Genomic DNA, 20,459 nt, shown 5'->3' with positions numbered 1-20,459 from the left:
ACTGTAGGAACTGCTTCAGACTTCATAAGCTGTTTTTGAATAGTGATGAGTAGCAGTTCTAGGACCATTTATACATTCCTCTAGAGAGGAAGCCTTCCACTTTGATAGGAAACATGTGAAGTTTCTTTTTTCTTGATTTTTTAAAAACTGAGCTGACACTGCTTTTGTCTTTGAGGAAAGACTGAAAACTGTTGCAAAAGGATTTTCCAGGTAGGCCACATGATGCTGTTTCGGTGGAGGTTCTCAAATCCCCAGACTCATGAATTCTTTATGTCTTTCTTTTTTGACTATTGACAGGAAGTAGTGATTGGGGATTTAAAATCAGGTACCACCTACAGTGTGAGTGTAAGAGCTTATGGTTGGAACATCAAAGGACGCCAGAGCTCTCCCCGACATGTTACCACTCTATCAAAAGGTAAAAAAAAAATGCCCTGAATCCCCTTTAGTATAAAATTGTATGGTCTCCATTAATGAGAAACATTTCATTTGCATAGGTAAACAAATGACTGAGAACTCAATTTCTGCTCATACACTGAAATCCTGTCAACATAAAATAAGAGAATAGGAAGGATGTTGTTGTAAACTGTGGAATGTTTCTATAAATTTAAAAGAATAAACACAAGTGAGCTCCCATGGGTTAAATGGCATGAACTTCTTAAAGCTATGTTTTTAGTTGAAATTATCAGATGAAGAAAAGGGAAGACAGTTTTTCATACTCTCAAAGAGAAGCAGCATTAGGGAGAGGGCTTCAAAAGCAGGAAGACCCAAGTTTGAATTTGTTCTAGATGATCTCTGAGGTTTCTTCTGATGCTAGAATTTGATGTCTCTAAATTGGGCTACTTATGGAAAATACAAAGTGATTAATCTGCCATAAAATATTCTCTGATAAAGTCAACAGACAGAAATCAATGAAATGAGGGATTTGATACTTACTGACTTGTGATCCTAGGCAAAGTTCTTAATCAATCAGTGCTCTGTAATATCAAAGCTCTAGAGCAATGGGGTCAAACTCAAATAGAAATTGGTGCCACTAATCTGCACATAAGAATTCTTACCTTGCCACCCTGCCCTGATGAATTGCATAATTGACAACTCTGCTTTAGGAGACTAAGTCTTTAGCTACAAAAAAAAAAGATGCCAACTTTCATCTGCAAAGGGAAATTTCACACCTAGGAATTTCCTATGTCAATGAAATCCCATTTTTCATTCTTATCCCTTCATTCCGTATTTAATGAATCCAACCACTACATGGATCACTCTTTAAATTCTTAGAGAATGCTCGAATCTCATCATTGGATAGCCATCTGATCCTATTGGTCATGAATTCCCTCTACAATATTCTTGACAAAATAATCATACAGCATTCTCCTAAAATTTTTCAAAAATGATGAACATTGATCCCTCATGTCAACCATTTCAACTTTTTTATTGTTGTTCAGGCATTTTTCTGACCCCATTTGAGACAAGAAAGTCTTTGCCAAAAAAGGCAAGGATACTGGAGTGGTTTGCCATTTCCTTGTCTAGCTCATTTTACAGATGAGGAAACTGAGGCAAACAGGGTTAAGCGACTTGTCCAAGGTCACACCAGGGTCAGACCACATTTGAACTTAGGAAAAGGAGACTTTCTGACTCCAAGATTGGTACTCTATCCACTGTACCATCTAGCTGCCCTTTCAACTTCTGAATAACTCTGATTGTTTAGAAATATTTCCCCAAGAGCAATCTGGAATTGTGCCCAAAAGGCAATAAAAATGTGCATACCCTTTGATCTGTCAATAACACTACTGGGTCTATACCCTGAAGAGCTCATGCAAAAGGATAAAAACATCAGTTATGCCAAAATATTCATAGCAGTTCTGTTTGTGGTAGTAAAGAATTGGAAATCAAGTGAATGTTCATCAACTGGAGAATGGCTAAACAAATTGCAGTATACATATGTATATACTTATATATATATATATATATATATATATATATATGTATGTATGTATGTTATGGAATGCTATTGTTATATTAGAAATAAAGAGGTATGGGAATTCAGAGAAACCTTGAAGGATTTGCATGAACTGATGATGAGCCAGATGAGCAGAACATTGTACACCCTAAAGGCAACACAGGGGTGATGATCAACCTTATTGGACTTGCTCATTCCATCAATGCAATAATCAGGGATAACTTTAGAGCACCTGAGACACAGAATACCATCTGTACTAGAGAAAGAACTGTGGAGTTTAAACAAAGATCAAAGTCTATTATCTTCAATTTTTTATTTTAAAAAATGTCTCATGTCCTACATGATTTCACTATCTCTAATATTTTATTTTCTTCTCAAGGATATGATTTCTCTCCCAACACATCCAATTTCAATCAGTGTATAGCATGGAAACAATGTAAAGACTAACAGACTACCTTCTGTGGGGGGGGGGGGGTGGGGAAGGAAAGGGAGGGTGGAGGAAAGATTGTAAAATTCAAAACCTTACAGAGAATGATGGGTAAAAGCTACTATTGTATATAATTGGAAAACAAAGAAAATATTAATTAAAAAAGGAATATTTCCCTACATCAAACCTATGTCTGTCCCTCTGCAATTTACTATTTACTATTTAACCTTCAGATGATGAACAGAATAAGTATGACCCTTCATTCTCAAGATAGCCCTAACAAGTACCCTCCCCACTTCCTAGCCATTTTCCCAGATCCTTCAACTCTGTCTTGTCCTTCCCTTATATGTCATGGAATCTAGTCCATATCACCCCTCCTCTGAACACTGTTTAGCTGATCAGAATCATTCCTAAAGTGACATACCCAGAACTAAATGCTATGTTATGGTTCATCTGAGGCAGTAATGTAAAATGGAGAATTAAATGATTGGGATGCTGATATCTCAAACTTACAGGAAGAACTCTGAATGAGATTCAGTTGTTTCTATAAGAGGAGGAGTCTCCTAGGAGAGGCAACATGTTTTGTGGGTATATAAAACCTACCCATGTGCTTTAATAACTTGACAAATATTCTTTTGCTCCTGATCAGATAAATGTGTGCCCCCATCACCTCCTTCTCAGCCTCAAGTCATCGTGGTTTCTGACTCCGAGGTGGCACTGTCCTGGAAACCTGGAGAAAGTGAAGGAAGTTCACCTATTCAGTACTACTCTCTGGAGTATATCAGGTACCTTAATGGGTCCAATTTAAGTGCTCAACATTTTCATTTCAGGTGTTTCAAATTCAGCAGGAGTCTGGACTATGAACCCTAGTCATTACAATGGGAGTTTTCAAAGATGAATGTGTTGCTACCTGTTTATGCTCCAACCTGAACTTGCCCAAATGACACCCCTAAAGTCTACCAGGAGGCCAATGCCAGCACCAAAAGGAGTGGCCTGATGGGTGGGTTTCCAACCAACCCCAACCAAATTGAGAGATACGCCTATAAACTATAAATGCCAGGTTATTGCTGGCATTTTGTAGATTCAATAGAGTTGGCTTATTTTTCAAAAATTTGCCCACAAAGGAAATATTTGATAGTGACCCTCCTTAGAAAGTAAAAACTGAGAAGCTGAATGGGGATTAAAACAATTGTGTTGTTGGGGCAATTTTTAGCCTCTCTTTATCCTGATCTTAGTTCTTCTACTTCCATTTATCAGGAAAATCAGGGATCCTCAGTTCAAGCGGTCATGGGATCTCAGATTTAGAACTGCAAGGGAATTTAGTCATGGTTCAGTCCCAACCTCCTGATTTTACAGATAAGGAATCTGAAATTTCAGGGAGGGCATTCTTTGACCTTTTTAGGCCAAAGACTTTTTTTTATTATTATTAAATTCTGATGGTGATAACTTGAGTTTGAATCAAAATACCAATTTGATTAGTGGATCTGAAACTTAAAAAATATGTATGGCTTCTGGAATCTGTGCATTAAAAATGAGAGGGAAGGAGTGGTCCTAAGGTTCACTCCTTTCAGTTCAAAAAGGGGCAAGGTTAACCACCCATCTGAGTCAGAAGCTCTTCAAAATTTAGAAAGATGATTCTGCCAAGATTTATCTTATTTGGGAAGGTCAGGAGGACAGGATATTGGGGGAATTGGATCATGTTCCTTTCAGTGGCTTGTATAACTCTTAGCAAGGTCTGTCACTACCATGCTTACAAATGTAGAATTTATAAACTCCTCATCCTCACTCAGGATACATCGATAGTAGGCACTGTCTATTGTTTCTAATTAGTTCTAGTTTATTACCTATAATTTGAAAAGCTCATATAAATCTTTATTTAGAAAATCCTAGTATGTTGCTGCTGGATGAGACTTTAGAAATCACTTAATCCAAGGGTTCTAAATCTGTCATCCTTGGAACTTCAAAAAAAATGGTAATTATTGGGGCGGCTAGGTGGCGCAGTGAATAGAGCACTGGGTTTGGAGTCAGGAGTACCTGGGTTCAAAAATGGTAATTATTTCAATACACAGGATTTTAAAAGTCTTTCTTAAAACTACATTCAGACATTTGAAACATCCTGCATAACTGGTTTCCTGTGCAGATTTTTGTATTTTAATTTATGCATTTAAAAACATTATTCTGAAAAGGGATCACACACACACACACACACAGGTTAAGAACCCTTTATTTAGTCATGGGTTACTAGGATCATTTATTTAGAATTGACAGGGGTCTGAGAAGCCATTTCATACAACCTCCTAGTTTTACTAATAAGAAAATTAAAGCACAAAGAGATTCAAGCTTAAGATACCATAATGGAACCTGGTGTATCTGACTACAATTGGCCAAAAAGCCAGTGGGTTTTAGGAAGCAAGTCACTTAGTCTCTCTGCACTACACTTTCCCCATTTGTAAACCCCATTTCCCAATTTGTAAAATGAAGGAATAAGACTCTATGACCTCTAAGTCTTTTCCAGCTGTATGTGAGTCTTATAAGTAGAAGGGAAAAAAAATATTCCTCTAACACATGAGAATTATTCCATTAGTTTCCTTCTCTACAAAATAAAACCAAAGTTGGTTCTACTCTGGTTCAACAAAGCATAACATTGGCAAAACTTATAAAGAGGAGGGAATTTTTAGGGCAGGCACAGGGGATTTTTTGGTAGAAAGTTCTACTAATAGGTTGGTGTTCATTCATTCATTTCAAGGACATATGTTTGTTAGATACCTGCTGTGTGACTGACACATGGGGAGAGAGAAGAAGACACTAAGAATTATGACAAGCTCGGAGTTGAAAAGAGATTGCTTGTATTTAGTTGCAGGGTTGTTACTTTGACATTTCTGCCTCACTCTCAATCAATCAGCAAATATTTAATTAAGCGTCTCCCCTGTGTAAGATGCTATACTCCATCCTGAGGATTCAAAGTCAAAAATGAAAGTCCCTGTTCTTAAAGAGTTTGTGTTCCACAGGAGGGAGATAACAGGGACAGATGGAGTCATGTGTACAATATATACAAATTCCCTGTTTGTTTCCTGTCCTTCCCCTTGTTCATCTCCTTTCCTCCAAAAAAAAGATCATTCTAGCATTAAAAAATCAAAAGTATAAGAGCTAAGCAGGATAATACAAGGTGGAATGGCAGGGGTGGATGAAAGCACTAGAAAAATGTAGAAATTTCAACTTCCAAAAAGCATTCAAAGTTCTGACTTTCCAAAGATAATAAAAGGAGGCCAAAGGTGCTATGACTATGTACAGATTGACTTCCACAAACTCTCCCCGCCCCCAATCACTATATATTATGATGGAATTCCAACAACAATGAGGAACAGGCATTTCAAATAAAATATGAATATACATTCTTTCTAGTCTCTGTACAAAAGGGAGGACATTCTCATCAGTTCCCTACATTCATCCCCATCTCTTTTTCCCTTTTCCCTTGAACTGCTGCTGATTCTCATTTCCTAGGTGAGGAGTTGAACCCTGGAAAGATGATGTCACCTTATCCTAGACTCTAGCTCTAGGGCCGGATGATAATTTGAAGTCCAACTTCTTCATTGTGCAAATGAGAAAACTGAGGCCTCAGGAGTCTTACTGAGTTGCCCAAGGTTACACAGGCAGTAAGTGACAGAGTCAATATTATAATGTGCAGGTCTGGTAACACCGAGATCAACATTTCAAGTTAAGGATTCTTTTCCACTTGCTGAAGGCCAGATGGCTAGTTTATCGCAAAAGGGAGGACAGACAGATTCCATCCCATAGTAATCTTATGCCAACATCCTCTGTATTGAGATTCAAGTCAGCAAGGATTTGTTCAGTACCTACTAAGGACTAGACCCTGGGATAAGTGAAAGGGATGCCAAGAAAGAATGAAAAGTAATCTCTCCCTAAGTCCAAGGAATTTACTTTCTCTTGGGGGGAACATAATATTTAAATAAGTACAATATACTTTGAGAAGGGAGAGAGCAGTAATAAGAGACAAGAAAAAGTTTCCTGTGAGAAAGGGTATACCTGAATTGATCCTTGAAGGAAATCAAGGATTGGAAAATGAGGAAGAAATTAATTCATATCAATCATGGGGTCAGTCTGTATAAAAAGCATAACTTGGTGTTGGGTCCTGGGAACCCTAAATAGGCCTGTTTGGTTGGAACATAGACTGAGTAAGTGGGAGTAATAAATGCTAAGTCTGGAAAGGTAGGCTACTATCAGATCATGAAGGGCTTTAAATGACAAATGAAGTATTTGTATATTATCCTAGGGATGGAAGATGGAATGATAGTCATAATGTGCAGGGGATCTGCTGTCTAAAGAAATTGGAACCTCAGTTTCTATGATTTCAATGTTTGCTCTGTTTCAGAAAGAATCCCATTGCAGTGTATTATTGTGTTTGTTCCCATGTTTTAAAATAAATCCCAGCATTTGTCTGTAAACATTTCAGATTATACTCCATTACAGCTGAGTGCCCAAGGATGTGTACTTAACAAGAGCTTGTGTGGGCTCAAAATCAGAAAAGGCAATTAGCATGGATGCTTTCTCAGGCGCCTCAATTATTCCCTTCTTCTATGTTTGCCTGTTAAGTGTTTAATACTAAACTCTTCTTGTCCTAATATTTCACTTCTGCAGGAGGAGTGTGGTATGCCTCTGGGTTCCAATTTTAAGAGAAATTAATGGATCCACAGAATTCCCAAAAGGTTATATTCTAGGTTCTAGGCACTAATAAAGAAGACAGGAGCACCTATTTATGTTAGGGAAGTGGGTTAATAACCTTCAACCTCAAAGTAGGTCAAACTGCTCAGGTCTAATGATATATACCTTAAAAGAATCAAGAAGTGATTTAGGGTCATGTAAAAGGCTACTAATAAAATGGTTGCCTTTTGACCAACAGGAATATGATTTTTCAGAAATAGGCTACTCTAAGCCCGTTGGTCTTGCTGCTATCTAACCTGGAATGCTGCTCTAAGTTACAGTCTGCTGATTTTCCACCTGCTGCCTGTATAGAGCCCATAATGAAACTTAGAAAACTCATCCACACTCAAGGCTCTCCTAGTAATGCCTAAGAATTGATTTCATTTGAGAGTCTTGATGTCAGCCACACCTGAGATGTTTCTATCAAGGTCCTCTAGACTAAATCAGGAGCTGTGGGTTCCAAAGGCTTTAGCCTTTAACTAGCTGTGAAATCATGAACAAGCCAGTTCATTTCTTTGAAGTTTCCATTTCATCACTCAGCAGTTGAGATAATACTCTCCCTATCTCACTCACAGGGATTTATTTAAGGAAAGCACTATAGAAATGTGATATATTTCATATATGATTACTAAGATGGGTCCCAGAGTCTTGAGCACTCATTTTCTGTGGAAGTTAAGTCTTAATTATGTTCCCTATATAGTGGGGATGATGGCATCAAAAAAATAATAAAGGATCATATCATAATATTTTAGAGGTATTATGAAAGTAACAGTATAAATCCCAGTATCAATCAATGAATTTGCAAGCATTTCTTCAATGTTCCAACTCTGATTCAAAAACAAATTAATACTGTCTCTATCCTCAAAGAACTTAGGTTCTATTGGAGGAAATAATGTCTATATAAATAAGATAGATACAGGGTATTTTATTTTCCAAAGAGGAAGACAGTAACAAGGGTGGATCAGGAAAGACCTCATATAGAAGGTGAGATGTGAGCTGAACTTTGAAAGAAACTAGGGGTTCCAAGAAGGAGAGGAGGGGAATTCTGGGCAAGAGGAACAGGCAGTGGAGGGTTATTTGCATAGGACTCCTATGGTGAAGACTGATACTCAGTGATCATCAGGTGGAGATGAAAATCTGTTATCCCAAATGATGTTGGGTGTATATAAATATATATATATATATCTCAAAGCTTAGTGCTTATTGAAGTTGGGAAGAACTCGGGAGAGAAGAAGCCTGGTCTATTGACTTACAGCTTTTGAGAAAGAACCTTATAGTTTCTGATTCTCTTCAAGGGGAGCTCTCTAAAGGAAAAGGAAGAATACAAAGAAGCTGACATTGTAGAGGAGCTGACTTTGATTATGTCCCTATTCCCAGTTTACTATACAAGAGAATTTGAATAATTTCTCCTTACGTAAAACCTAATCCTCTCTCTCTCTCTCTCTCTCTCTCTCTCTCTCTCTCTCTCTCTCTCTCTCTCTCTCTCTCTGTATCTCTCTGTCTCATTCCCTCCCCCTTTTTTCTGTCTCTCTCTCTCTCTCTCTCTCTCTCTCTCTCTGTCTCTCTTTCTCTCTGGTTCTCTCTTTATTTTTCTGTCTTTGTGTCTCTGGGTCTTTGTCTCTATTTGTCTCTTTCTCTCTGCCTGTCACTCTTTGTCTCTTCTCTGTTTCTCTGTGTCTGTCTGTCTGTCTCTCTCTCTCTGATATTTCATTTACAGAGAAAGAGCTCTTTCAATCTGAGTATTATCTAGTATTTAAAACTTCTCTGACTTATTCGCTATCAATCTGGATAAATTTGCATTTATTTGATATTAATTTTTGTATAGCTGGTGCTTGGTAGGAGGGAATCAAGCTGTGTATATGTGTGTGTGTGTGTGTGTATGTATGTATAATTTGAGGCACTCCTTCCCCATTTAGGAATAATGATAAGCTTGAACCTAAAAACTGCATCCCCTAGCCTAACAATACTTAGGAAATCAGAGAACTTTAGTGTTTCTTCTACTTAGCCTTCTTTCAGGAAACTTACCTTTAGTTTAGCCTGGCATCCTCTCACTGAGAGGAAAGGTTGGCTAGACTCTTGTTCCCCAACCTCCTGCTCCCCTCCAGACCAGAACTGAAATCTCCCTCAAAGAAGAGTGAATGAAGGAGACTCTACATAATAATGTATACAAAGACAGATTGAGTTAGGTTGGGGGGGGGGGGGGGCGTTGCACTAGGTTAGAACATGGGTATTGTTTCTTTTGTCATTGACAGGATTTATGGTATACTTCAAGCCACAATGTTCACATGAAGCAATCATTTGGCAAGGTTCTAGTACCAAGAAAATGAGTTTTTTGTTTCAATTTGCCCTTTCTGAGAGTAACCACAACTCACCTATGGAGTTAGGTCACATCAAGGAATTTTTCTTGGTGACCTTTGTACCCTAGAAGTTTGTCAGAAGCTTAGGCTCAGAATGAAAGTTTTCAGTCAGGTATGATCATCATAATTTACCAAATTTAGCCTACAGGCTTGAGATTAACTTAGACATTAGCATTTTATCTTTTTCCAATATACCCACCAGATGGTAAGTTGTTTCTTATGCAATGGAGAGAATATTTAAGTCTTCAGGCTCAAAATAAGACTTTAGACAATAATGTTATCATTTTTTAACTTTACCCGATACGATATCTTAATTCTACAAATCTTATTTTTAGGTGAAGATGAATATCTGTTTTTCCCAAATGATGTTGGCCATATCTTGGTGGACAGCAAAGCTTAGTGTTTATTGAAATAAGAGCCTAGCATATGTTTAGCTACCTGCATTTGAAATATTTTGGTTATGAATATCTGAAAAGCGACTCTACTTTCTGACTGCAAATTTCCCTAGGGTATCTCCTTTTCTCATAAGAAAAAAAAATGTATGCTAGGGAAAGGAAAGCTAGAGGTCTGGAAAGGAAATATTTTTTACCTCTTGATATTCTAGTCTTTTCAATGCCCATATCCATATATACTATCTGGCAGGCTGATCAGAGGTAAAAAAAATAGTTTTCGCTTAACTTTCCTCTATAACTTTTCAGATTGAACATTCCTATAGGTGTGGATTGATTGGTTAAAATTTAATCACAGCAAAGTATTGACTAAGAAGGTAAAAATGAAGCCTTTTTTTTAGGTTTTCGCAAGGCAAATGGGGTTAAGTGGCTTGCCCAAGGCCATATAACTAGGTAATTATTAAGTGTCTGAGACCAAATTTGGACCCAGGTACTCCTGACTCCAGGGCTGGTGCTTTATCCACTGTGCCACCTAGCCGCCCCCAAAATGAAGTCTTTTTTGAATTGGAATATGGTTGTTTTAAATTTTACCATTTTCTTCTTGTATTCCATATAAAAAATTCAAGAATTTGTATGATTTAAAGCCTTGGGTCAAAAAAAAATCTCAGAAAAAAGTTATTTTATTGGAAAGAAAATAGATTTCCCCTCTCTTCCCCCTTTTGCCTTTTCTCCACTAAATAATCCAATACCTGCTTTTGCCTCCTTGTAAGAGAAGCAATCCATAACAAGACTTAGAAAGTTCATCTTCATACAGGTCTGCTCCTAAGCTAATTGTAATGCCTAAGAATTGATTTAATTTGGGAACCTCAAAGTCATCCACACTCAAGGGTTTTTTAACTAAAAATTGATATTTTGGTTAAAAAGCCATTCTTTTTTACACCTCATCACCTCACAGATCACAAGCTATTCACTAATCCTCGAGTAACAAATGAACTTAATTAAAATTTTCTCACTGGAAACTACCTTCCAGGGAATACAAGTACAAGGAACACAAGCCAGGAAATTCAGCACAGTGGCTAAGGCCAATGCAATGATCCTGTGTGTTTATAAGACTGAAGTTAAAGTTGATGACTTTTCAGGTTAAGGAGGTTTGTTGACAGAATCTGAATTTAAGGCTTATGTGTAAATAAAGGACACCCTGTTGTTTATTCCTCAAGATAACAATGAGACCTAGAAAAGTTTCCTTATCTGACCTGAAGTGGCCCTTCCTTAAATGATGAAAAAGGATGGATGTGTCCCATCTTCCACTGAGAAATAGTCTTGAACCTGCAATGCTAAATAAAGCATAGTACAAAAAGGACCTGGCTTCCATCAATGAAATCATGGAGTTGCAACAAGCTATAAAAGCCCTGCATAATAGTCAGTACTCAGACACTGGCCTTGGGTCTCCCTAAGGTTGCCCCTTCTCTAGTAACCCCAGGTCCATCAACTTTGTTTTAGTACTTGACTTCTAAGAGGACATGTACTATATTTCTAGTTTGGCCTAAGTCAATCAAATAGTCTTATTTTGGTGAAGCTAAAACTGTATTGGGGAAAACAAAAGAAAATTAAGAGCATAATGAAAATTGGTGAAGTAAAATGAATTTTGATTGTGGAGTTAAAAACCTGAGTTTTAATTCTGATTCTTCCACTTCCAAGTATTAATATTGGTGGGTGATAGAGAATCAAACCCAGATGTACTAAGGCTTCATCAAAATGGTCCAGGCAATTCCCTGATACTACATTTTTATACAAAAATAACAGGAATATTCATGAATACATTTCATATATATTATATATATACATATATATGTATATTTTATATATATATATATATATATATATATATACAAACATTTATGAGAAAGAGAGAGAGAGAGAGAGAGAGAGAGAGAGAGAGAGAGAGAGAGAGAGAGAGTGGGAACATCCTGTGTTAGAAATTGTTGTGTGAAGAATTGAAAATGATAATAATTACTTCATTTGTATAGCATTTTAAGATTTCCAAAGTACTGTACATATTATCTCACTAGATCCTCACAACTCTGGGAGATAGATGTCATTATCATACCCATTTTACAGATTTACAGATAAGGAAATTGAGAGAAGTTGACTTGCCCAGGGACACAGCTAAGTAGGTGAAACAAAGGTGAATATATACAATATCTTACAATAAAGGGGTATGGGATTCTATTTTGATTTTTTTTTTTTTTGCATATCCATCCCTTAGTCCAATGACTGGCACAACTGATTTGCACACTGGTTCAAATAAAATATCAAAATCTTGATAAAATAAATACCAAGCTTTAGAACATCATGCTTTTTAGATGTTGGAGGACTAGCTGAAAAATTAACTTTCCCAAGTGTCAACAGAAATTTCATATCCATAAGTATTTCTTTTAGATAGATCTTTTTTTTTTTTGCTTCAGGTTTTGAAATTAAGTATTTAAGAGAAGACTTACAAACTGGTACTGGGTGCCAGGATATCTCATAAAGGTTAAGTCCATCCACTCTGTGCTTTAATGGAAGGGTTAAAAGGGTAAGTCTGACCATTTTCACAGAATGGAGATATACTAGCTCTACAAATTGATCACTTAAAGCTTCAGTCATTCCTTTAGTGAGCTTTGCTGATGTAATACCAAGTCAGATTGATGGAAGTTGACATAAATTGAATTCTTGTGAGAATAACAGCACTGGGAGTCATTGGTAAAACATAAAATGGAAAGTGCACTCCCTGGTTGGCTCACCCTGGGACAGATTGCCAGCTGAGCCTATCATTACCCCACTTTATCCATCTGTTTGTCATTTGCTGGGGTTGGACTGATTCGTAAATAAAGAAGGCAGGCTGAAAGCTGAAGGTCAATTGATAAGTCATTCGTTTTTTCTTTTTTCTTTATTGAACTGAAACTACTTAGTGGCTTCTGGAGTTTCCTCTACAATATATTTTATTGGAAACAAAGTCTTTGCAAAGGCTAGTTCTGAAGAAGCAAAAGAGATTAGTTTGGGGAAGATTAGTTTAGGAGATTTAGATTAGGGAACCCACCCCTGGGAAAACCAAAGCAAAACAGTTTATATTGAATAATCTGTAGGTCCATGAATTTCTTCTCTTAGAGCAGCCTGTCACAACATAAAAGAAATTAAAAGATCTTTCTTTATGTGGCACTTAATGGAATTGTGCTACTGAATACCTTGTTACATTTATTCCAAGAAACTGGAGATGATCATGATACTGTCATGGGTTCAGGGCTGCTATAGAACTAATTCAGCGGGTATCAAACTCAAAGAGAAAAGGATCCCTGCATGTGGCATATTGATTTAGAAAGCCACAAACTAACATTAACTGTGTGATATTGTATTTTTATTTGTTTTGTTAAATATTTCCCATTTACATTTTTTGAATCTTTAATGAGATAATCAGCATTAACTAAACACGTACTATGCCAAGTGTTAAGCATACTAAAGAGGCAAAAAATAGTCCCTGCTCTCAAGAAGTTCATAGCCTAATGTTAATCCCCTATTCTTTGTTTCCACAGAAATCACCCTGGATCATGCTCTCATCTCTTTTTTCTTCCTAAACTCTTTTTATAGCTTCCTTTTAAATTTTTTAAAAATATTTTAATTTATCATTTATTTATTTTAACAGTTTTCGTTTTACATTTTGAGTTCCAAGTCCTCTCCTTCTCTTTCATAACTTCCCACAAACACAAGAAGGCAAGTAATAATATATAAATTATACATGTGAAATAAAGCAAAACTTATTATCATATTAATTATATTGCAAAAAAGGCAAGGAAAATAACATGAAAAAAATCATATAATTTACCCTTGGAGTTCATCAGTTCTTTCTCTGGAAGTGGGTATTTCATCATGAATCCTTTGGAATTGTGTTAGATTATGTTATTTATCAGAGTGATCAAGTGTTTCACAACTGATCATCATTACAACATTGCTATTACTGTGCATAATGATTCCTAGTTCTTCCCACTTCACTTTGCATCACTTCATCTAAATCTTGTCATATTTTTTTCCGAAACCACCTCCCTCATCATTTTCCACAACATAATAGTACCCCATCAATTTGGGGAAAATTAGTTTAGGAGATTTATATCAGGGAACCCACCCCTGGGAAAAACAAAACAAAACAAAACAATTTATATTGAATAAATCTCTAGGTCCATGAATCGCTTCTCTTAGAGTAGTGTTTCACAACCTAAAAGAAATTAAAAGATCTTTCTTTATGTGGCACTTAATGCAATTGTGCTACTGAATATCTTGGTACATATACATATTAAATATGTACAATATACATATACATATACATAATGAATATATACAATATCTTAGAATAAAAAAGTATGGGATTATATTTTGATAACAATCATGTATCACAGCTTGTTCAGCCATACCCCTGAATTGATGGGCATCCTCTCAATTTCCAATTCTTTGCCACCACAAAAAAGAGCTGCTATAAACATTTTTGTACATATACATCTTTTCCTCTTTCTTTGATCTCTTTAGAATAAAGGCAGCAGTGGCAACACTGGTCAAAGGATATTCACAGTTTTATAGCCTTTTGTTCATAATTTCAAATTGTTCTCCAAAATGGTTCAATCAGTTATTTCTCCACCAACAATTCACTGGTTTGCCTAAATTTTTTTAACCTCAATCCTTCCAGCTTTCAACTTTTGATAGAAATGATACCTCAGAGTTGTTTTAATTTTCCTTTCTCCAATCAAGTGATTTAGAGCAATTTTTTTGATGATTATGGATAGCTTTGATCTCTTCTTCTGAAAATTGCCTATTTATATCTTTTTACTATTTAATTCAGTTATATGCTCAAAATATATTTGAGAAATGAGGGCTTCATCAGAGAAATTTGCTGTAGAAATTTTTCATGTTATTTCATTGTCTGTGGGTCCTTTTAGCATTGTAGTTTCCCTTATTTTCCTTCTTAAGAGAATTTTGCCTTTGTTTTATGTGAAATCAAGATTACTATCCCTATCTTTTTATGTGTAGCTGAAGCATATTAGATTCTACTCCAAGCCCTTTATTTTAAATCTTTGTATGTCTTTCTGTTTCAAGTGTGCTTCTTATAAGCAGTATATTGTTGCATTCTGGTTTCTAGTTCATTTTGCTATCCATTTCTATTTTATAGGTGAGATCGTCCCATTCATATTCAGGTTATGATAACTAACTGTGTTTTCCCTTCTATTTCATTTTCTTGTGTTTGTTCCTTCTTCTCTATCCATTTTTATCTTGCCTATTTTGGTTCAAGGCACTGCCTCTCTTTATCTGTCCTCCCTTTTATCATGCCTCCCTCTTTCCTTTATCTCTTTCCCTTCTTATTTTCCAATTGATTAAATTACAATTCTATACATAACTGAGTATGTGTATATGTGTATGTATTTCTTCACTCTTTGAACCAATTCCAATGAGAATGAGATTCAAGTATTACTTGCCACCACCACCCCCCTACTGTAAAAATTCTTCTTTTATATGAGAAAACTTTGCTCATTCTACCCCTTCCTTCCTTCTTCTCCCAGTGCATCCCTCTTTCTCACCCCCTCATTCTTTTTGGAGATCATTCCAATGTAATCAACTCATGTCCATACCCTCTGTCTATAAAAAATTCCTTTTAACTGCCCTAAAGAAGATGATGTTCTTAATGAGTTACATCTTCCCATATAGGAATGTAAACAGTTTAACTTTATTGAGACCCTTATGATTATCTTGTCATGTTTTCCTTTTTATGCCTCTCTTGAATCTTGTATTTGAGTGTCACATTTCCTATTTAGCTCTTTTTTAAATCATAAATATTGAAAGTTCTTTATTTCCTTAAGTATTCAATTTTTTTCTTTATGAATTATATTCAGTTTTACTAGGCATATTATTCTTGGTTTTATTCATTGTTTCTTTACTTTCTAGAATATAATATATTTTCTCCTCCTTTAACTTTATACTTTGTATACATTGTATACATTGTACTTTATACTCTCTTCTCCTTTAACATGGAAGCCACTGAGTCTTGTGTGATCCTAATTGTGGCTCTTTAATATAAGAATTGTTTCTTTCTGATGATTGAAGTGTTTTCTATTTGACATTGGAGCTCAGGAATTTGGCTATAATATTCCTGAGAGTTTTCATTTTGAGATTTCTTTCAGGAAGTGATTGGTAGATTTCTATTTTACCCACTGCCCACTGTTCCTAGAATATCAGGGCATTTTCCTTGAAAATTTCTTGAAATATGATGTCTAGGCTCTTTTTCTGATCATAGCTTTCAGGTAGTCCAATATTTCTTAAATTATCTCTTTAGATCTATTTTCTAGGTTTTTAAAAATGATATATTTCACATTTCCTTCACTTTTCATGCTTTTGACTTTGTTTTATTATTTCTTGATGTCTTGTGGAGTTATTAACTTCTACTTGTCCTAGTCTATTATTTAAGGAATAGCAAGATTTTGTACCTCTTTCTTCTGTATAATCAGATTTGCTTTTTAAAGAGTTCTTTTCTTCAATGAATTTTTATGCCTCTTTTACCAATAGGTCAATTCTGTTTTTTAAGACGTTATTTTCTTTTTGTTTAAGATGTTATTTTCTTCAGTATTTTTTGTACCTCTTTTACTAAGCTGTTAATTCTCTTTTCATAATCTTCTTGCATCTCTCTTCATTTTTTTCTATTTTTTTCCCTCCCACTCTTGTCTTTCTCTTTTTTTAACTTTTTCATGAAATCTTGCTGGGCTAGGTGTTAGTATTTTCTGTGAGGCTTTGTCACTGTTTCCATATTGTTGTTTTCTTCTAATTTTATGTCTTGTTCTTCCCCACCATTGTAGCTGATTTTTATCATCGGATGCTTTTCATGTAATTTGTTCATTTTTCTAGCCTATTTCTTGACTCTGCTCACTTGGTGTGGGGAGGCACTGTGACATTCATACTTCAGGTTCTTTCATACTACTCTTTTCAGAGCTAGTTCTGGGAGTACACAAGTTTCTGGTGTTTCCAAAATGGTGTTACCCTGGAGCAGGTGTAGTCACTGTTCTGGTCTGTGCTCTTGTCTTTACCAAATAATGGTTCCTTGGCCCCCTGCAGCTACAAGTGATAGTATTGCTCTTTGTCTTGATACTGCAGCCAGGGTCCCTAGTACTCCTATCTGCCCTGGAGTTAAAGCCTAGAACTGTGCTAGTCAGTGCCAGCTGTACCCAATACCTACAAAGAGTCCCCTGTAATCTCTTTCTAACCAGGGGTCTTACCCCTTTACCATCTCTGGTAAGGGCTTCTGAAGCTACTGCTATGGTTGCTTTTGTTGTTGCTTTATGTGTGGGGTCCAGTCAGGCCTTCATCCCGGTGTCACAAACTTCTCCTATGGGTCTCCTAAATTTTTTTAGGCTGGACAATTGTCTTACCCTGCCTTTTTGTATTCTATTCCCCCCAAATTTGAATTGAGTCATTACTTTAATGTTGTTGGAAGAAAATTCAGCTGAATTGCCTCTAATCCATCATCTTGGCTTAGTCTCATTCCTCCCAGTTACATTTCAATCTGATTCAAGCCACTCAAGAGTTTGTGAGTGTTTGTAGTTAGGGTCATGAGTTTGATACTGTTTATCTCACCCAACCATCCCCTATTACAGATGAGAAAAATGAGGCATGGAGTGACTGGCCTATATTCATAAAGGCAGTAAGTAGTAGTGTTGAACCTAGACCTTCTGCCTCCAAATCACTATACCAATTTCTTGGAAGGGAGAGAGAAGAAACCAAACAAAAAACCCTTTCACTTTAGGAAACTGAGCTTCCAAAGTTCTCACAGAAGTCAGGAAAACATCAAATAGTATAATTGGATGTGGGCTGATGGCGAATATAGGGTGGGGCCTTTCTAATAGCCATTTCTAAATACTTTAATTACATTTTCTCAAAACAAAGGAATGAAAAGCAGATTTCTAATCTATTCTGTTTCCGTCCAGGATGACCTGGTTGTCAAGGGATACAAAATGCAGATCTTCTTCCCTCACTTCCCCTAGAAGACCTCCCACTCCTTATTAGATTTTGGTTTCAGAATATTTTTCCTTAACATTTAACCATTTTAGCTCAATTTCTTAAAATAGTTTATTTATATGTATTTATACATTTATACATATATGCATTTTTATAATTTTGCCTTTCTTTCCTTAACCTAATGTGTCACACACACACACACACACACACACACACACACACACACACACACTCACATCCATACACACATATTATGTTAAGGGGAAAAAGGAAAAGGAATAAAATATATGGCTTAGCCCTGTGCTAAGCATTTTTTTGCAAATATTTCATTTGGTTCTCAGAACAATCTTGTGAGATAGGTCCTATTTTCATCCCCTTTTTACAAGTGAGGTAACTGGAATTCCAATTAAATGATTTATCTATGGTCAATGGTTAATAAGAATTTGAGGAGGAGTTAGGCTCAAGGTTCACTGTGACATTCCAGGTAAAGTCACTTTCTTTACTATCACATCTTCATTCCAAGGATCATAGGATTTAGAACAGCAAGAGATTGTCCAATGCAAACCTTTCACTGTATTGATGTGAAGATAGATTTACTCAGAGAAATGATTTGCTCAAGGTCTTACAAGTAATAAATAACCAGCAGAGTCTGGATTTGAAATCAGGTCCTCTGACTCCAAATTCACTACTCTTCCTACTATGCCACACTCTGTGTGATTGAATCTTTATGCTATCAGTCTTTGCATAGTGCTTACTTTCTAGGGCATGATAAGTAATAATAGTTACTATTGAACTTTACTATAAAAGAAGTAAATTTCTGAATATTCTACTATATCCTATCTATTTCATAGTCTTTCCCACTGGTGAGAGAATCCTGAGTTCACTGATTTCAAAAAGGATTGAATTTCTAAGTAAGGACCTCAGAGTTTATCTAACTCGGTGTTATCAAACTGCTAGTTGCAAATTTATGTATTTAAAAAAATCACAAATTAACATTGCCTATGATATATTTTTATTTATTTTGTTAAACATTTTCTATACCTTTTAATCTGGCTTTGGTTGCCCCTACAAGTTTTGCCAGTGACATCTCTAATCTAGCTCAACCATCTAGGTTCAGAGTTTTATTTATAATTACATGGAAAGGAAAAAAGACAGATCTGAACCATCCTGGCATGGACCAGTTGGAGTGGGCAGGGCAGCAATTACCCTTAGACATCATCAGAACTATGCTGAATCAGACCAGAAGTCATTCATGTGTGTCAACACTGCCAGAGGGATGGGGAAGACGCTGCCATCAGAATTTTAGAGTTGTTTTTTTCCAAATCACCTATTCTCTTTCCTACCTGCTACATTGTCTAAATATCCATAGAAAAGTCCTCACCAGTTGATGTTAGCTAGGCTATAGTAATGTTGGGATGACCGAGAAAATGTTTCTACTGGAATGATAAGTAATAGTAATTTAGCAGTTCATACTTGTTAATTTCTGAATATTCTTCCATGTCCTATCCACTCTATAACCCTCTTCATTGGCAAGGGAATCTTGGTGAGAGTCTCTTTTGTCTATCAGAGGTCCTGAGAGCAGATGAAAGCAGTCAATCCCTACCACAATGCTATGTATCATCAAGTTAAGAAAACAGTAGAAAAAAATGACGAATTGGTATTCAACACACCTGGATTCAAAACCTAATTTTGCTACTTAATTCTTCTAGGGGTTTCGGGAAACTCCTTTTCCCTCTCTAAAACTTATTTCCCAACAAGTAATTGAATACTGCAGTGGACAGAGTGAGAAAGATGACCTGAGTTCAAATTTTGCCTACTTACATGATGAATAACCCAGTTAATTATATTTCTCTTTCCTTAAAGTTTTCTCTTAGGACTGAAACCCACATCTATTTCTCCTTTTTCTGAAATTCTGTTGTATTAATAATCGTATAATTATATTAATTATTATAATAATTAAATCTAATTCCATAAATAATTGTTATATGTTTTTATATTTTATAAAATAAAAATAATTATATAATTAAATGTAAATATATAATTATAATAAATTAACCTTTTATGTTATACTTAAAATATTTTTACTTTGTGCTTTGTGTACACTGTGTGTTTGTGTGTGTGTGTGTGTGTCTGCTAGGTAGCGCATTGCTAGAACAACATGGGCCTATTGTCTGAAAGATTTGAGTTCAAATTTGTCCTCATACTTAGTAGTTGTTTGACCCTGTTGATTTCTATTTTCCTTAGTTCCCTCAACTGTAAAATGGAGAAAATAACATCTACCTCACAGAATTGTTGTGAGGACCATATGATAGAATACTTGTGAAGTGCTTTGCATGGTGCTGGTGCTATATAAAGACTTGTTTCCTTCTCTTCCTTTCCCTTGCCTGTAAGGTTTGAAATCAAGGATTGAATCTCCTCCTTCTTTTGTATTTCTATAGAATTTACATAAATGATGATCATAAAGTGGATATTTCAGATGCGGCTAGGAGGTGCAGTGAATAGAGCACCAGCCCTGAAGTCAGGAGTACCTGAGTTCAAATCCAGCCTCAGACACTTAATAATTACCTGGCCATGTGGCCTTGGGCAAGCCA

General features: G+C 36.0%; 1 protein-coding gene across 2 annotated transcripts in view; it reads left to right on the top strand.

The window, feature by feature from the left end:
* The window catches only part of EGFLAM (EGF like, fibronectin type III and laminin G domains), a 236,602-nt gene that overhangs the window by 99,435 nt on the left and 116,708 nt on the right, over positions 1-20,459 (top strand). For both annotated transcript variants that reach the window (XM_074207355.1, XM_074207354.1), the window contains 2 exons: positions 298-415; positions 3,031-3,166. In XM_074207355.1, coding sequence (XP_074063456.1) covers positions 298-415; positions 3,031-3,166 — 254 coding nt within the window. The remainder of the gene's footprint in view (positions 1-297; positions 416-3,030; positions 3,167-20,459) is intronic.

This window comes from Macrotis lagotis, chromosome X, assembly GCF_037893015.1.
Source record: "Macrotis lagotis isolate mMagLag1 chromosome X, bilby.v1.9.chrom.fasta, whole genome shotgun sequence".
NCBI classification, from domain to species: Eukaryota; Metazoa; Chordata; class Mammalia; order Peramelemorphia; family Peramelidae; genus Macrotis; species Macrotis lagotis.
This window is presented reverse-complemented; position numbering and strand designations above follow the sequence as displayed.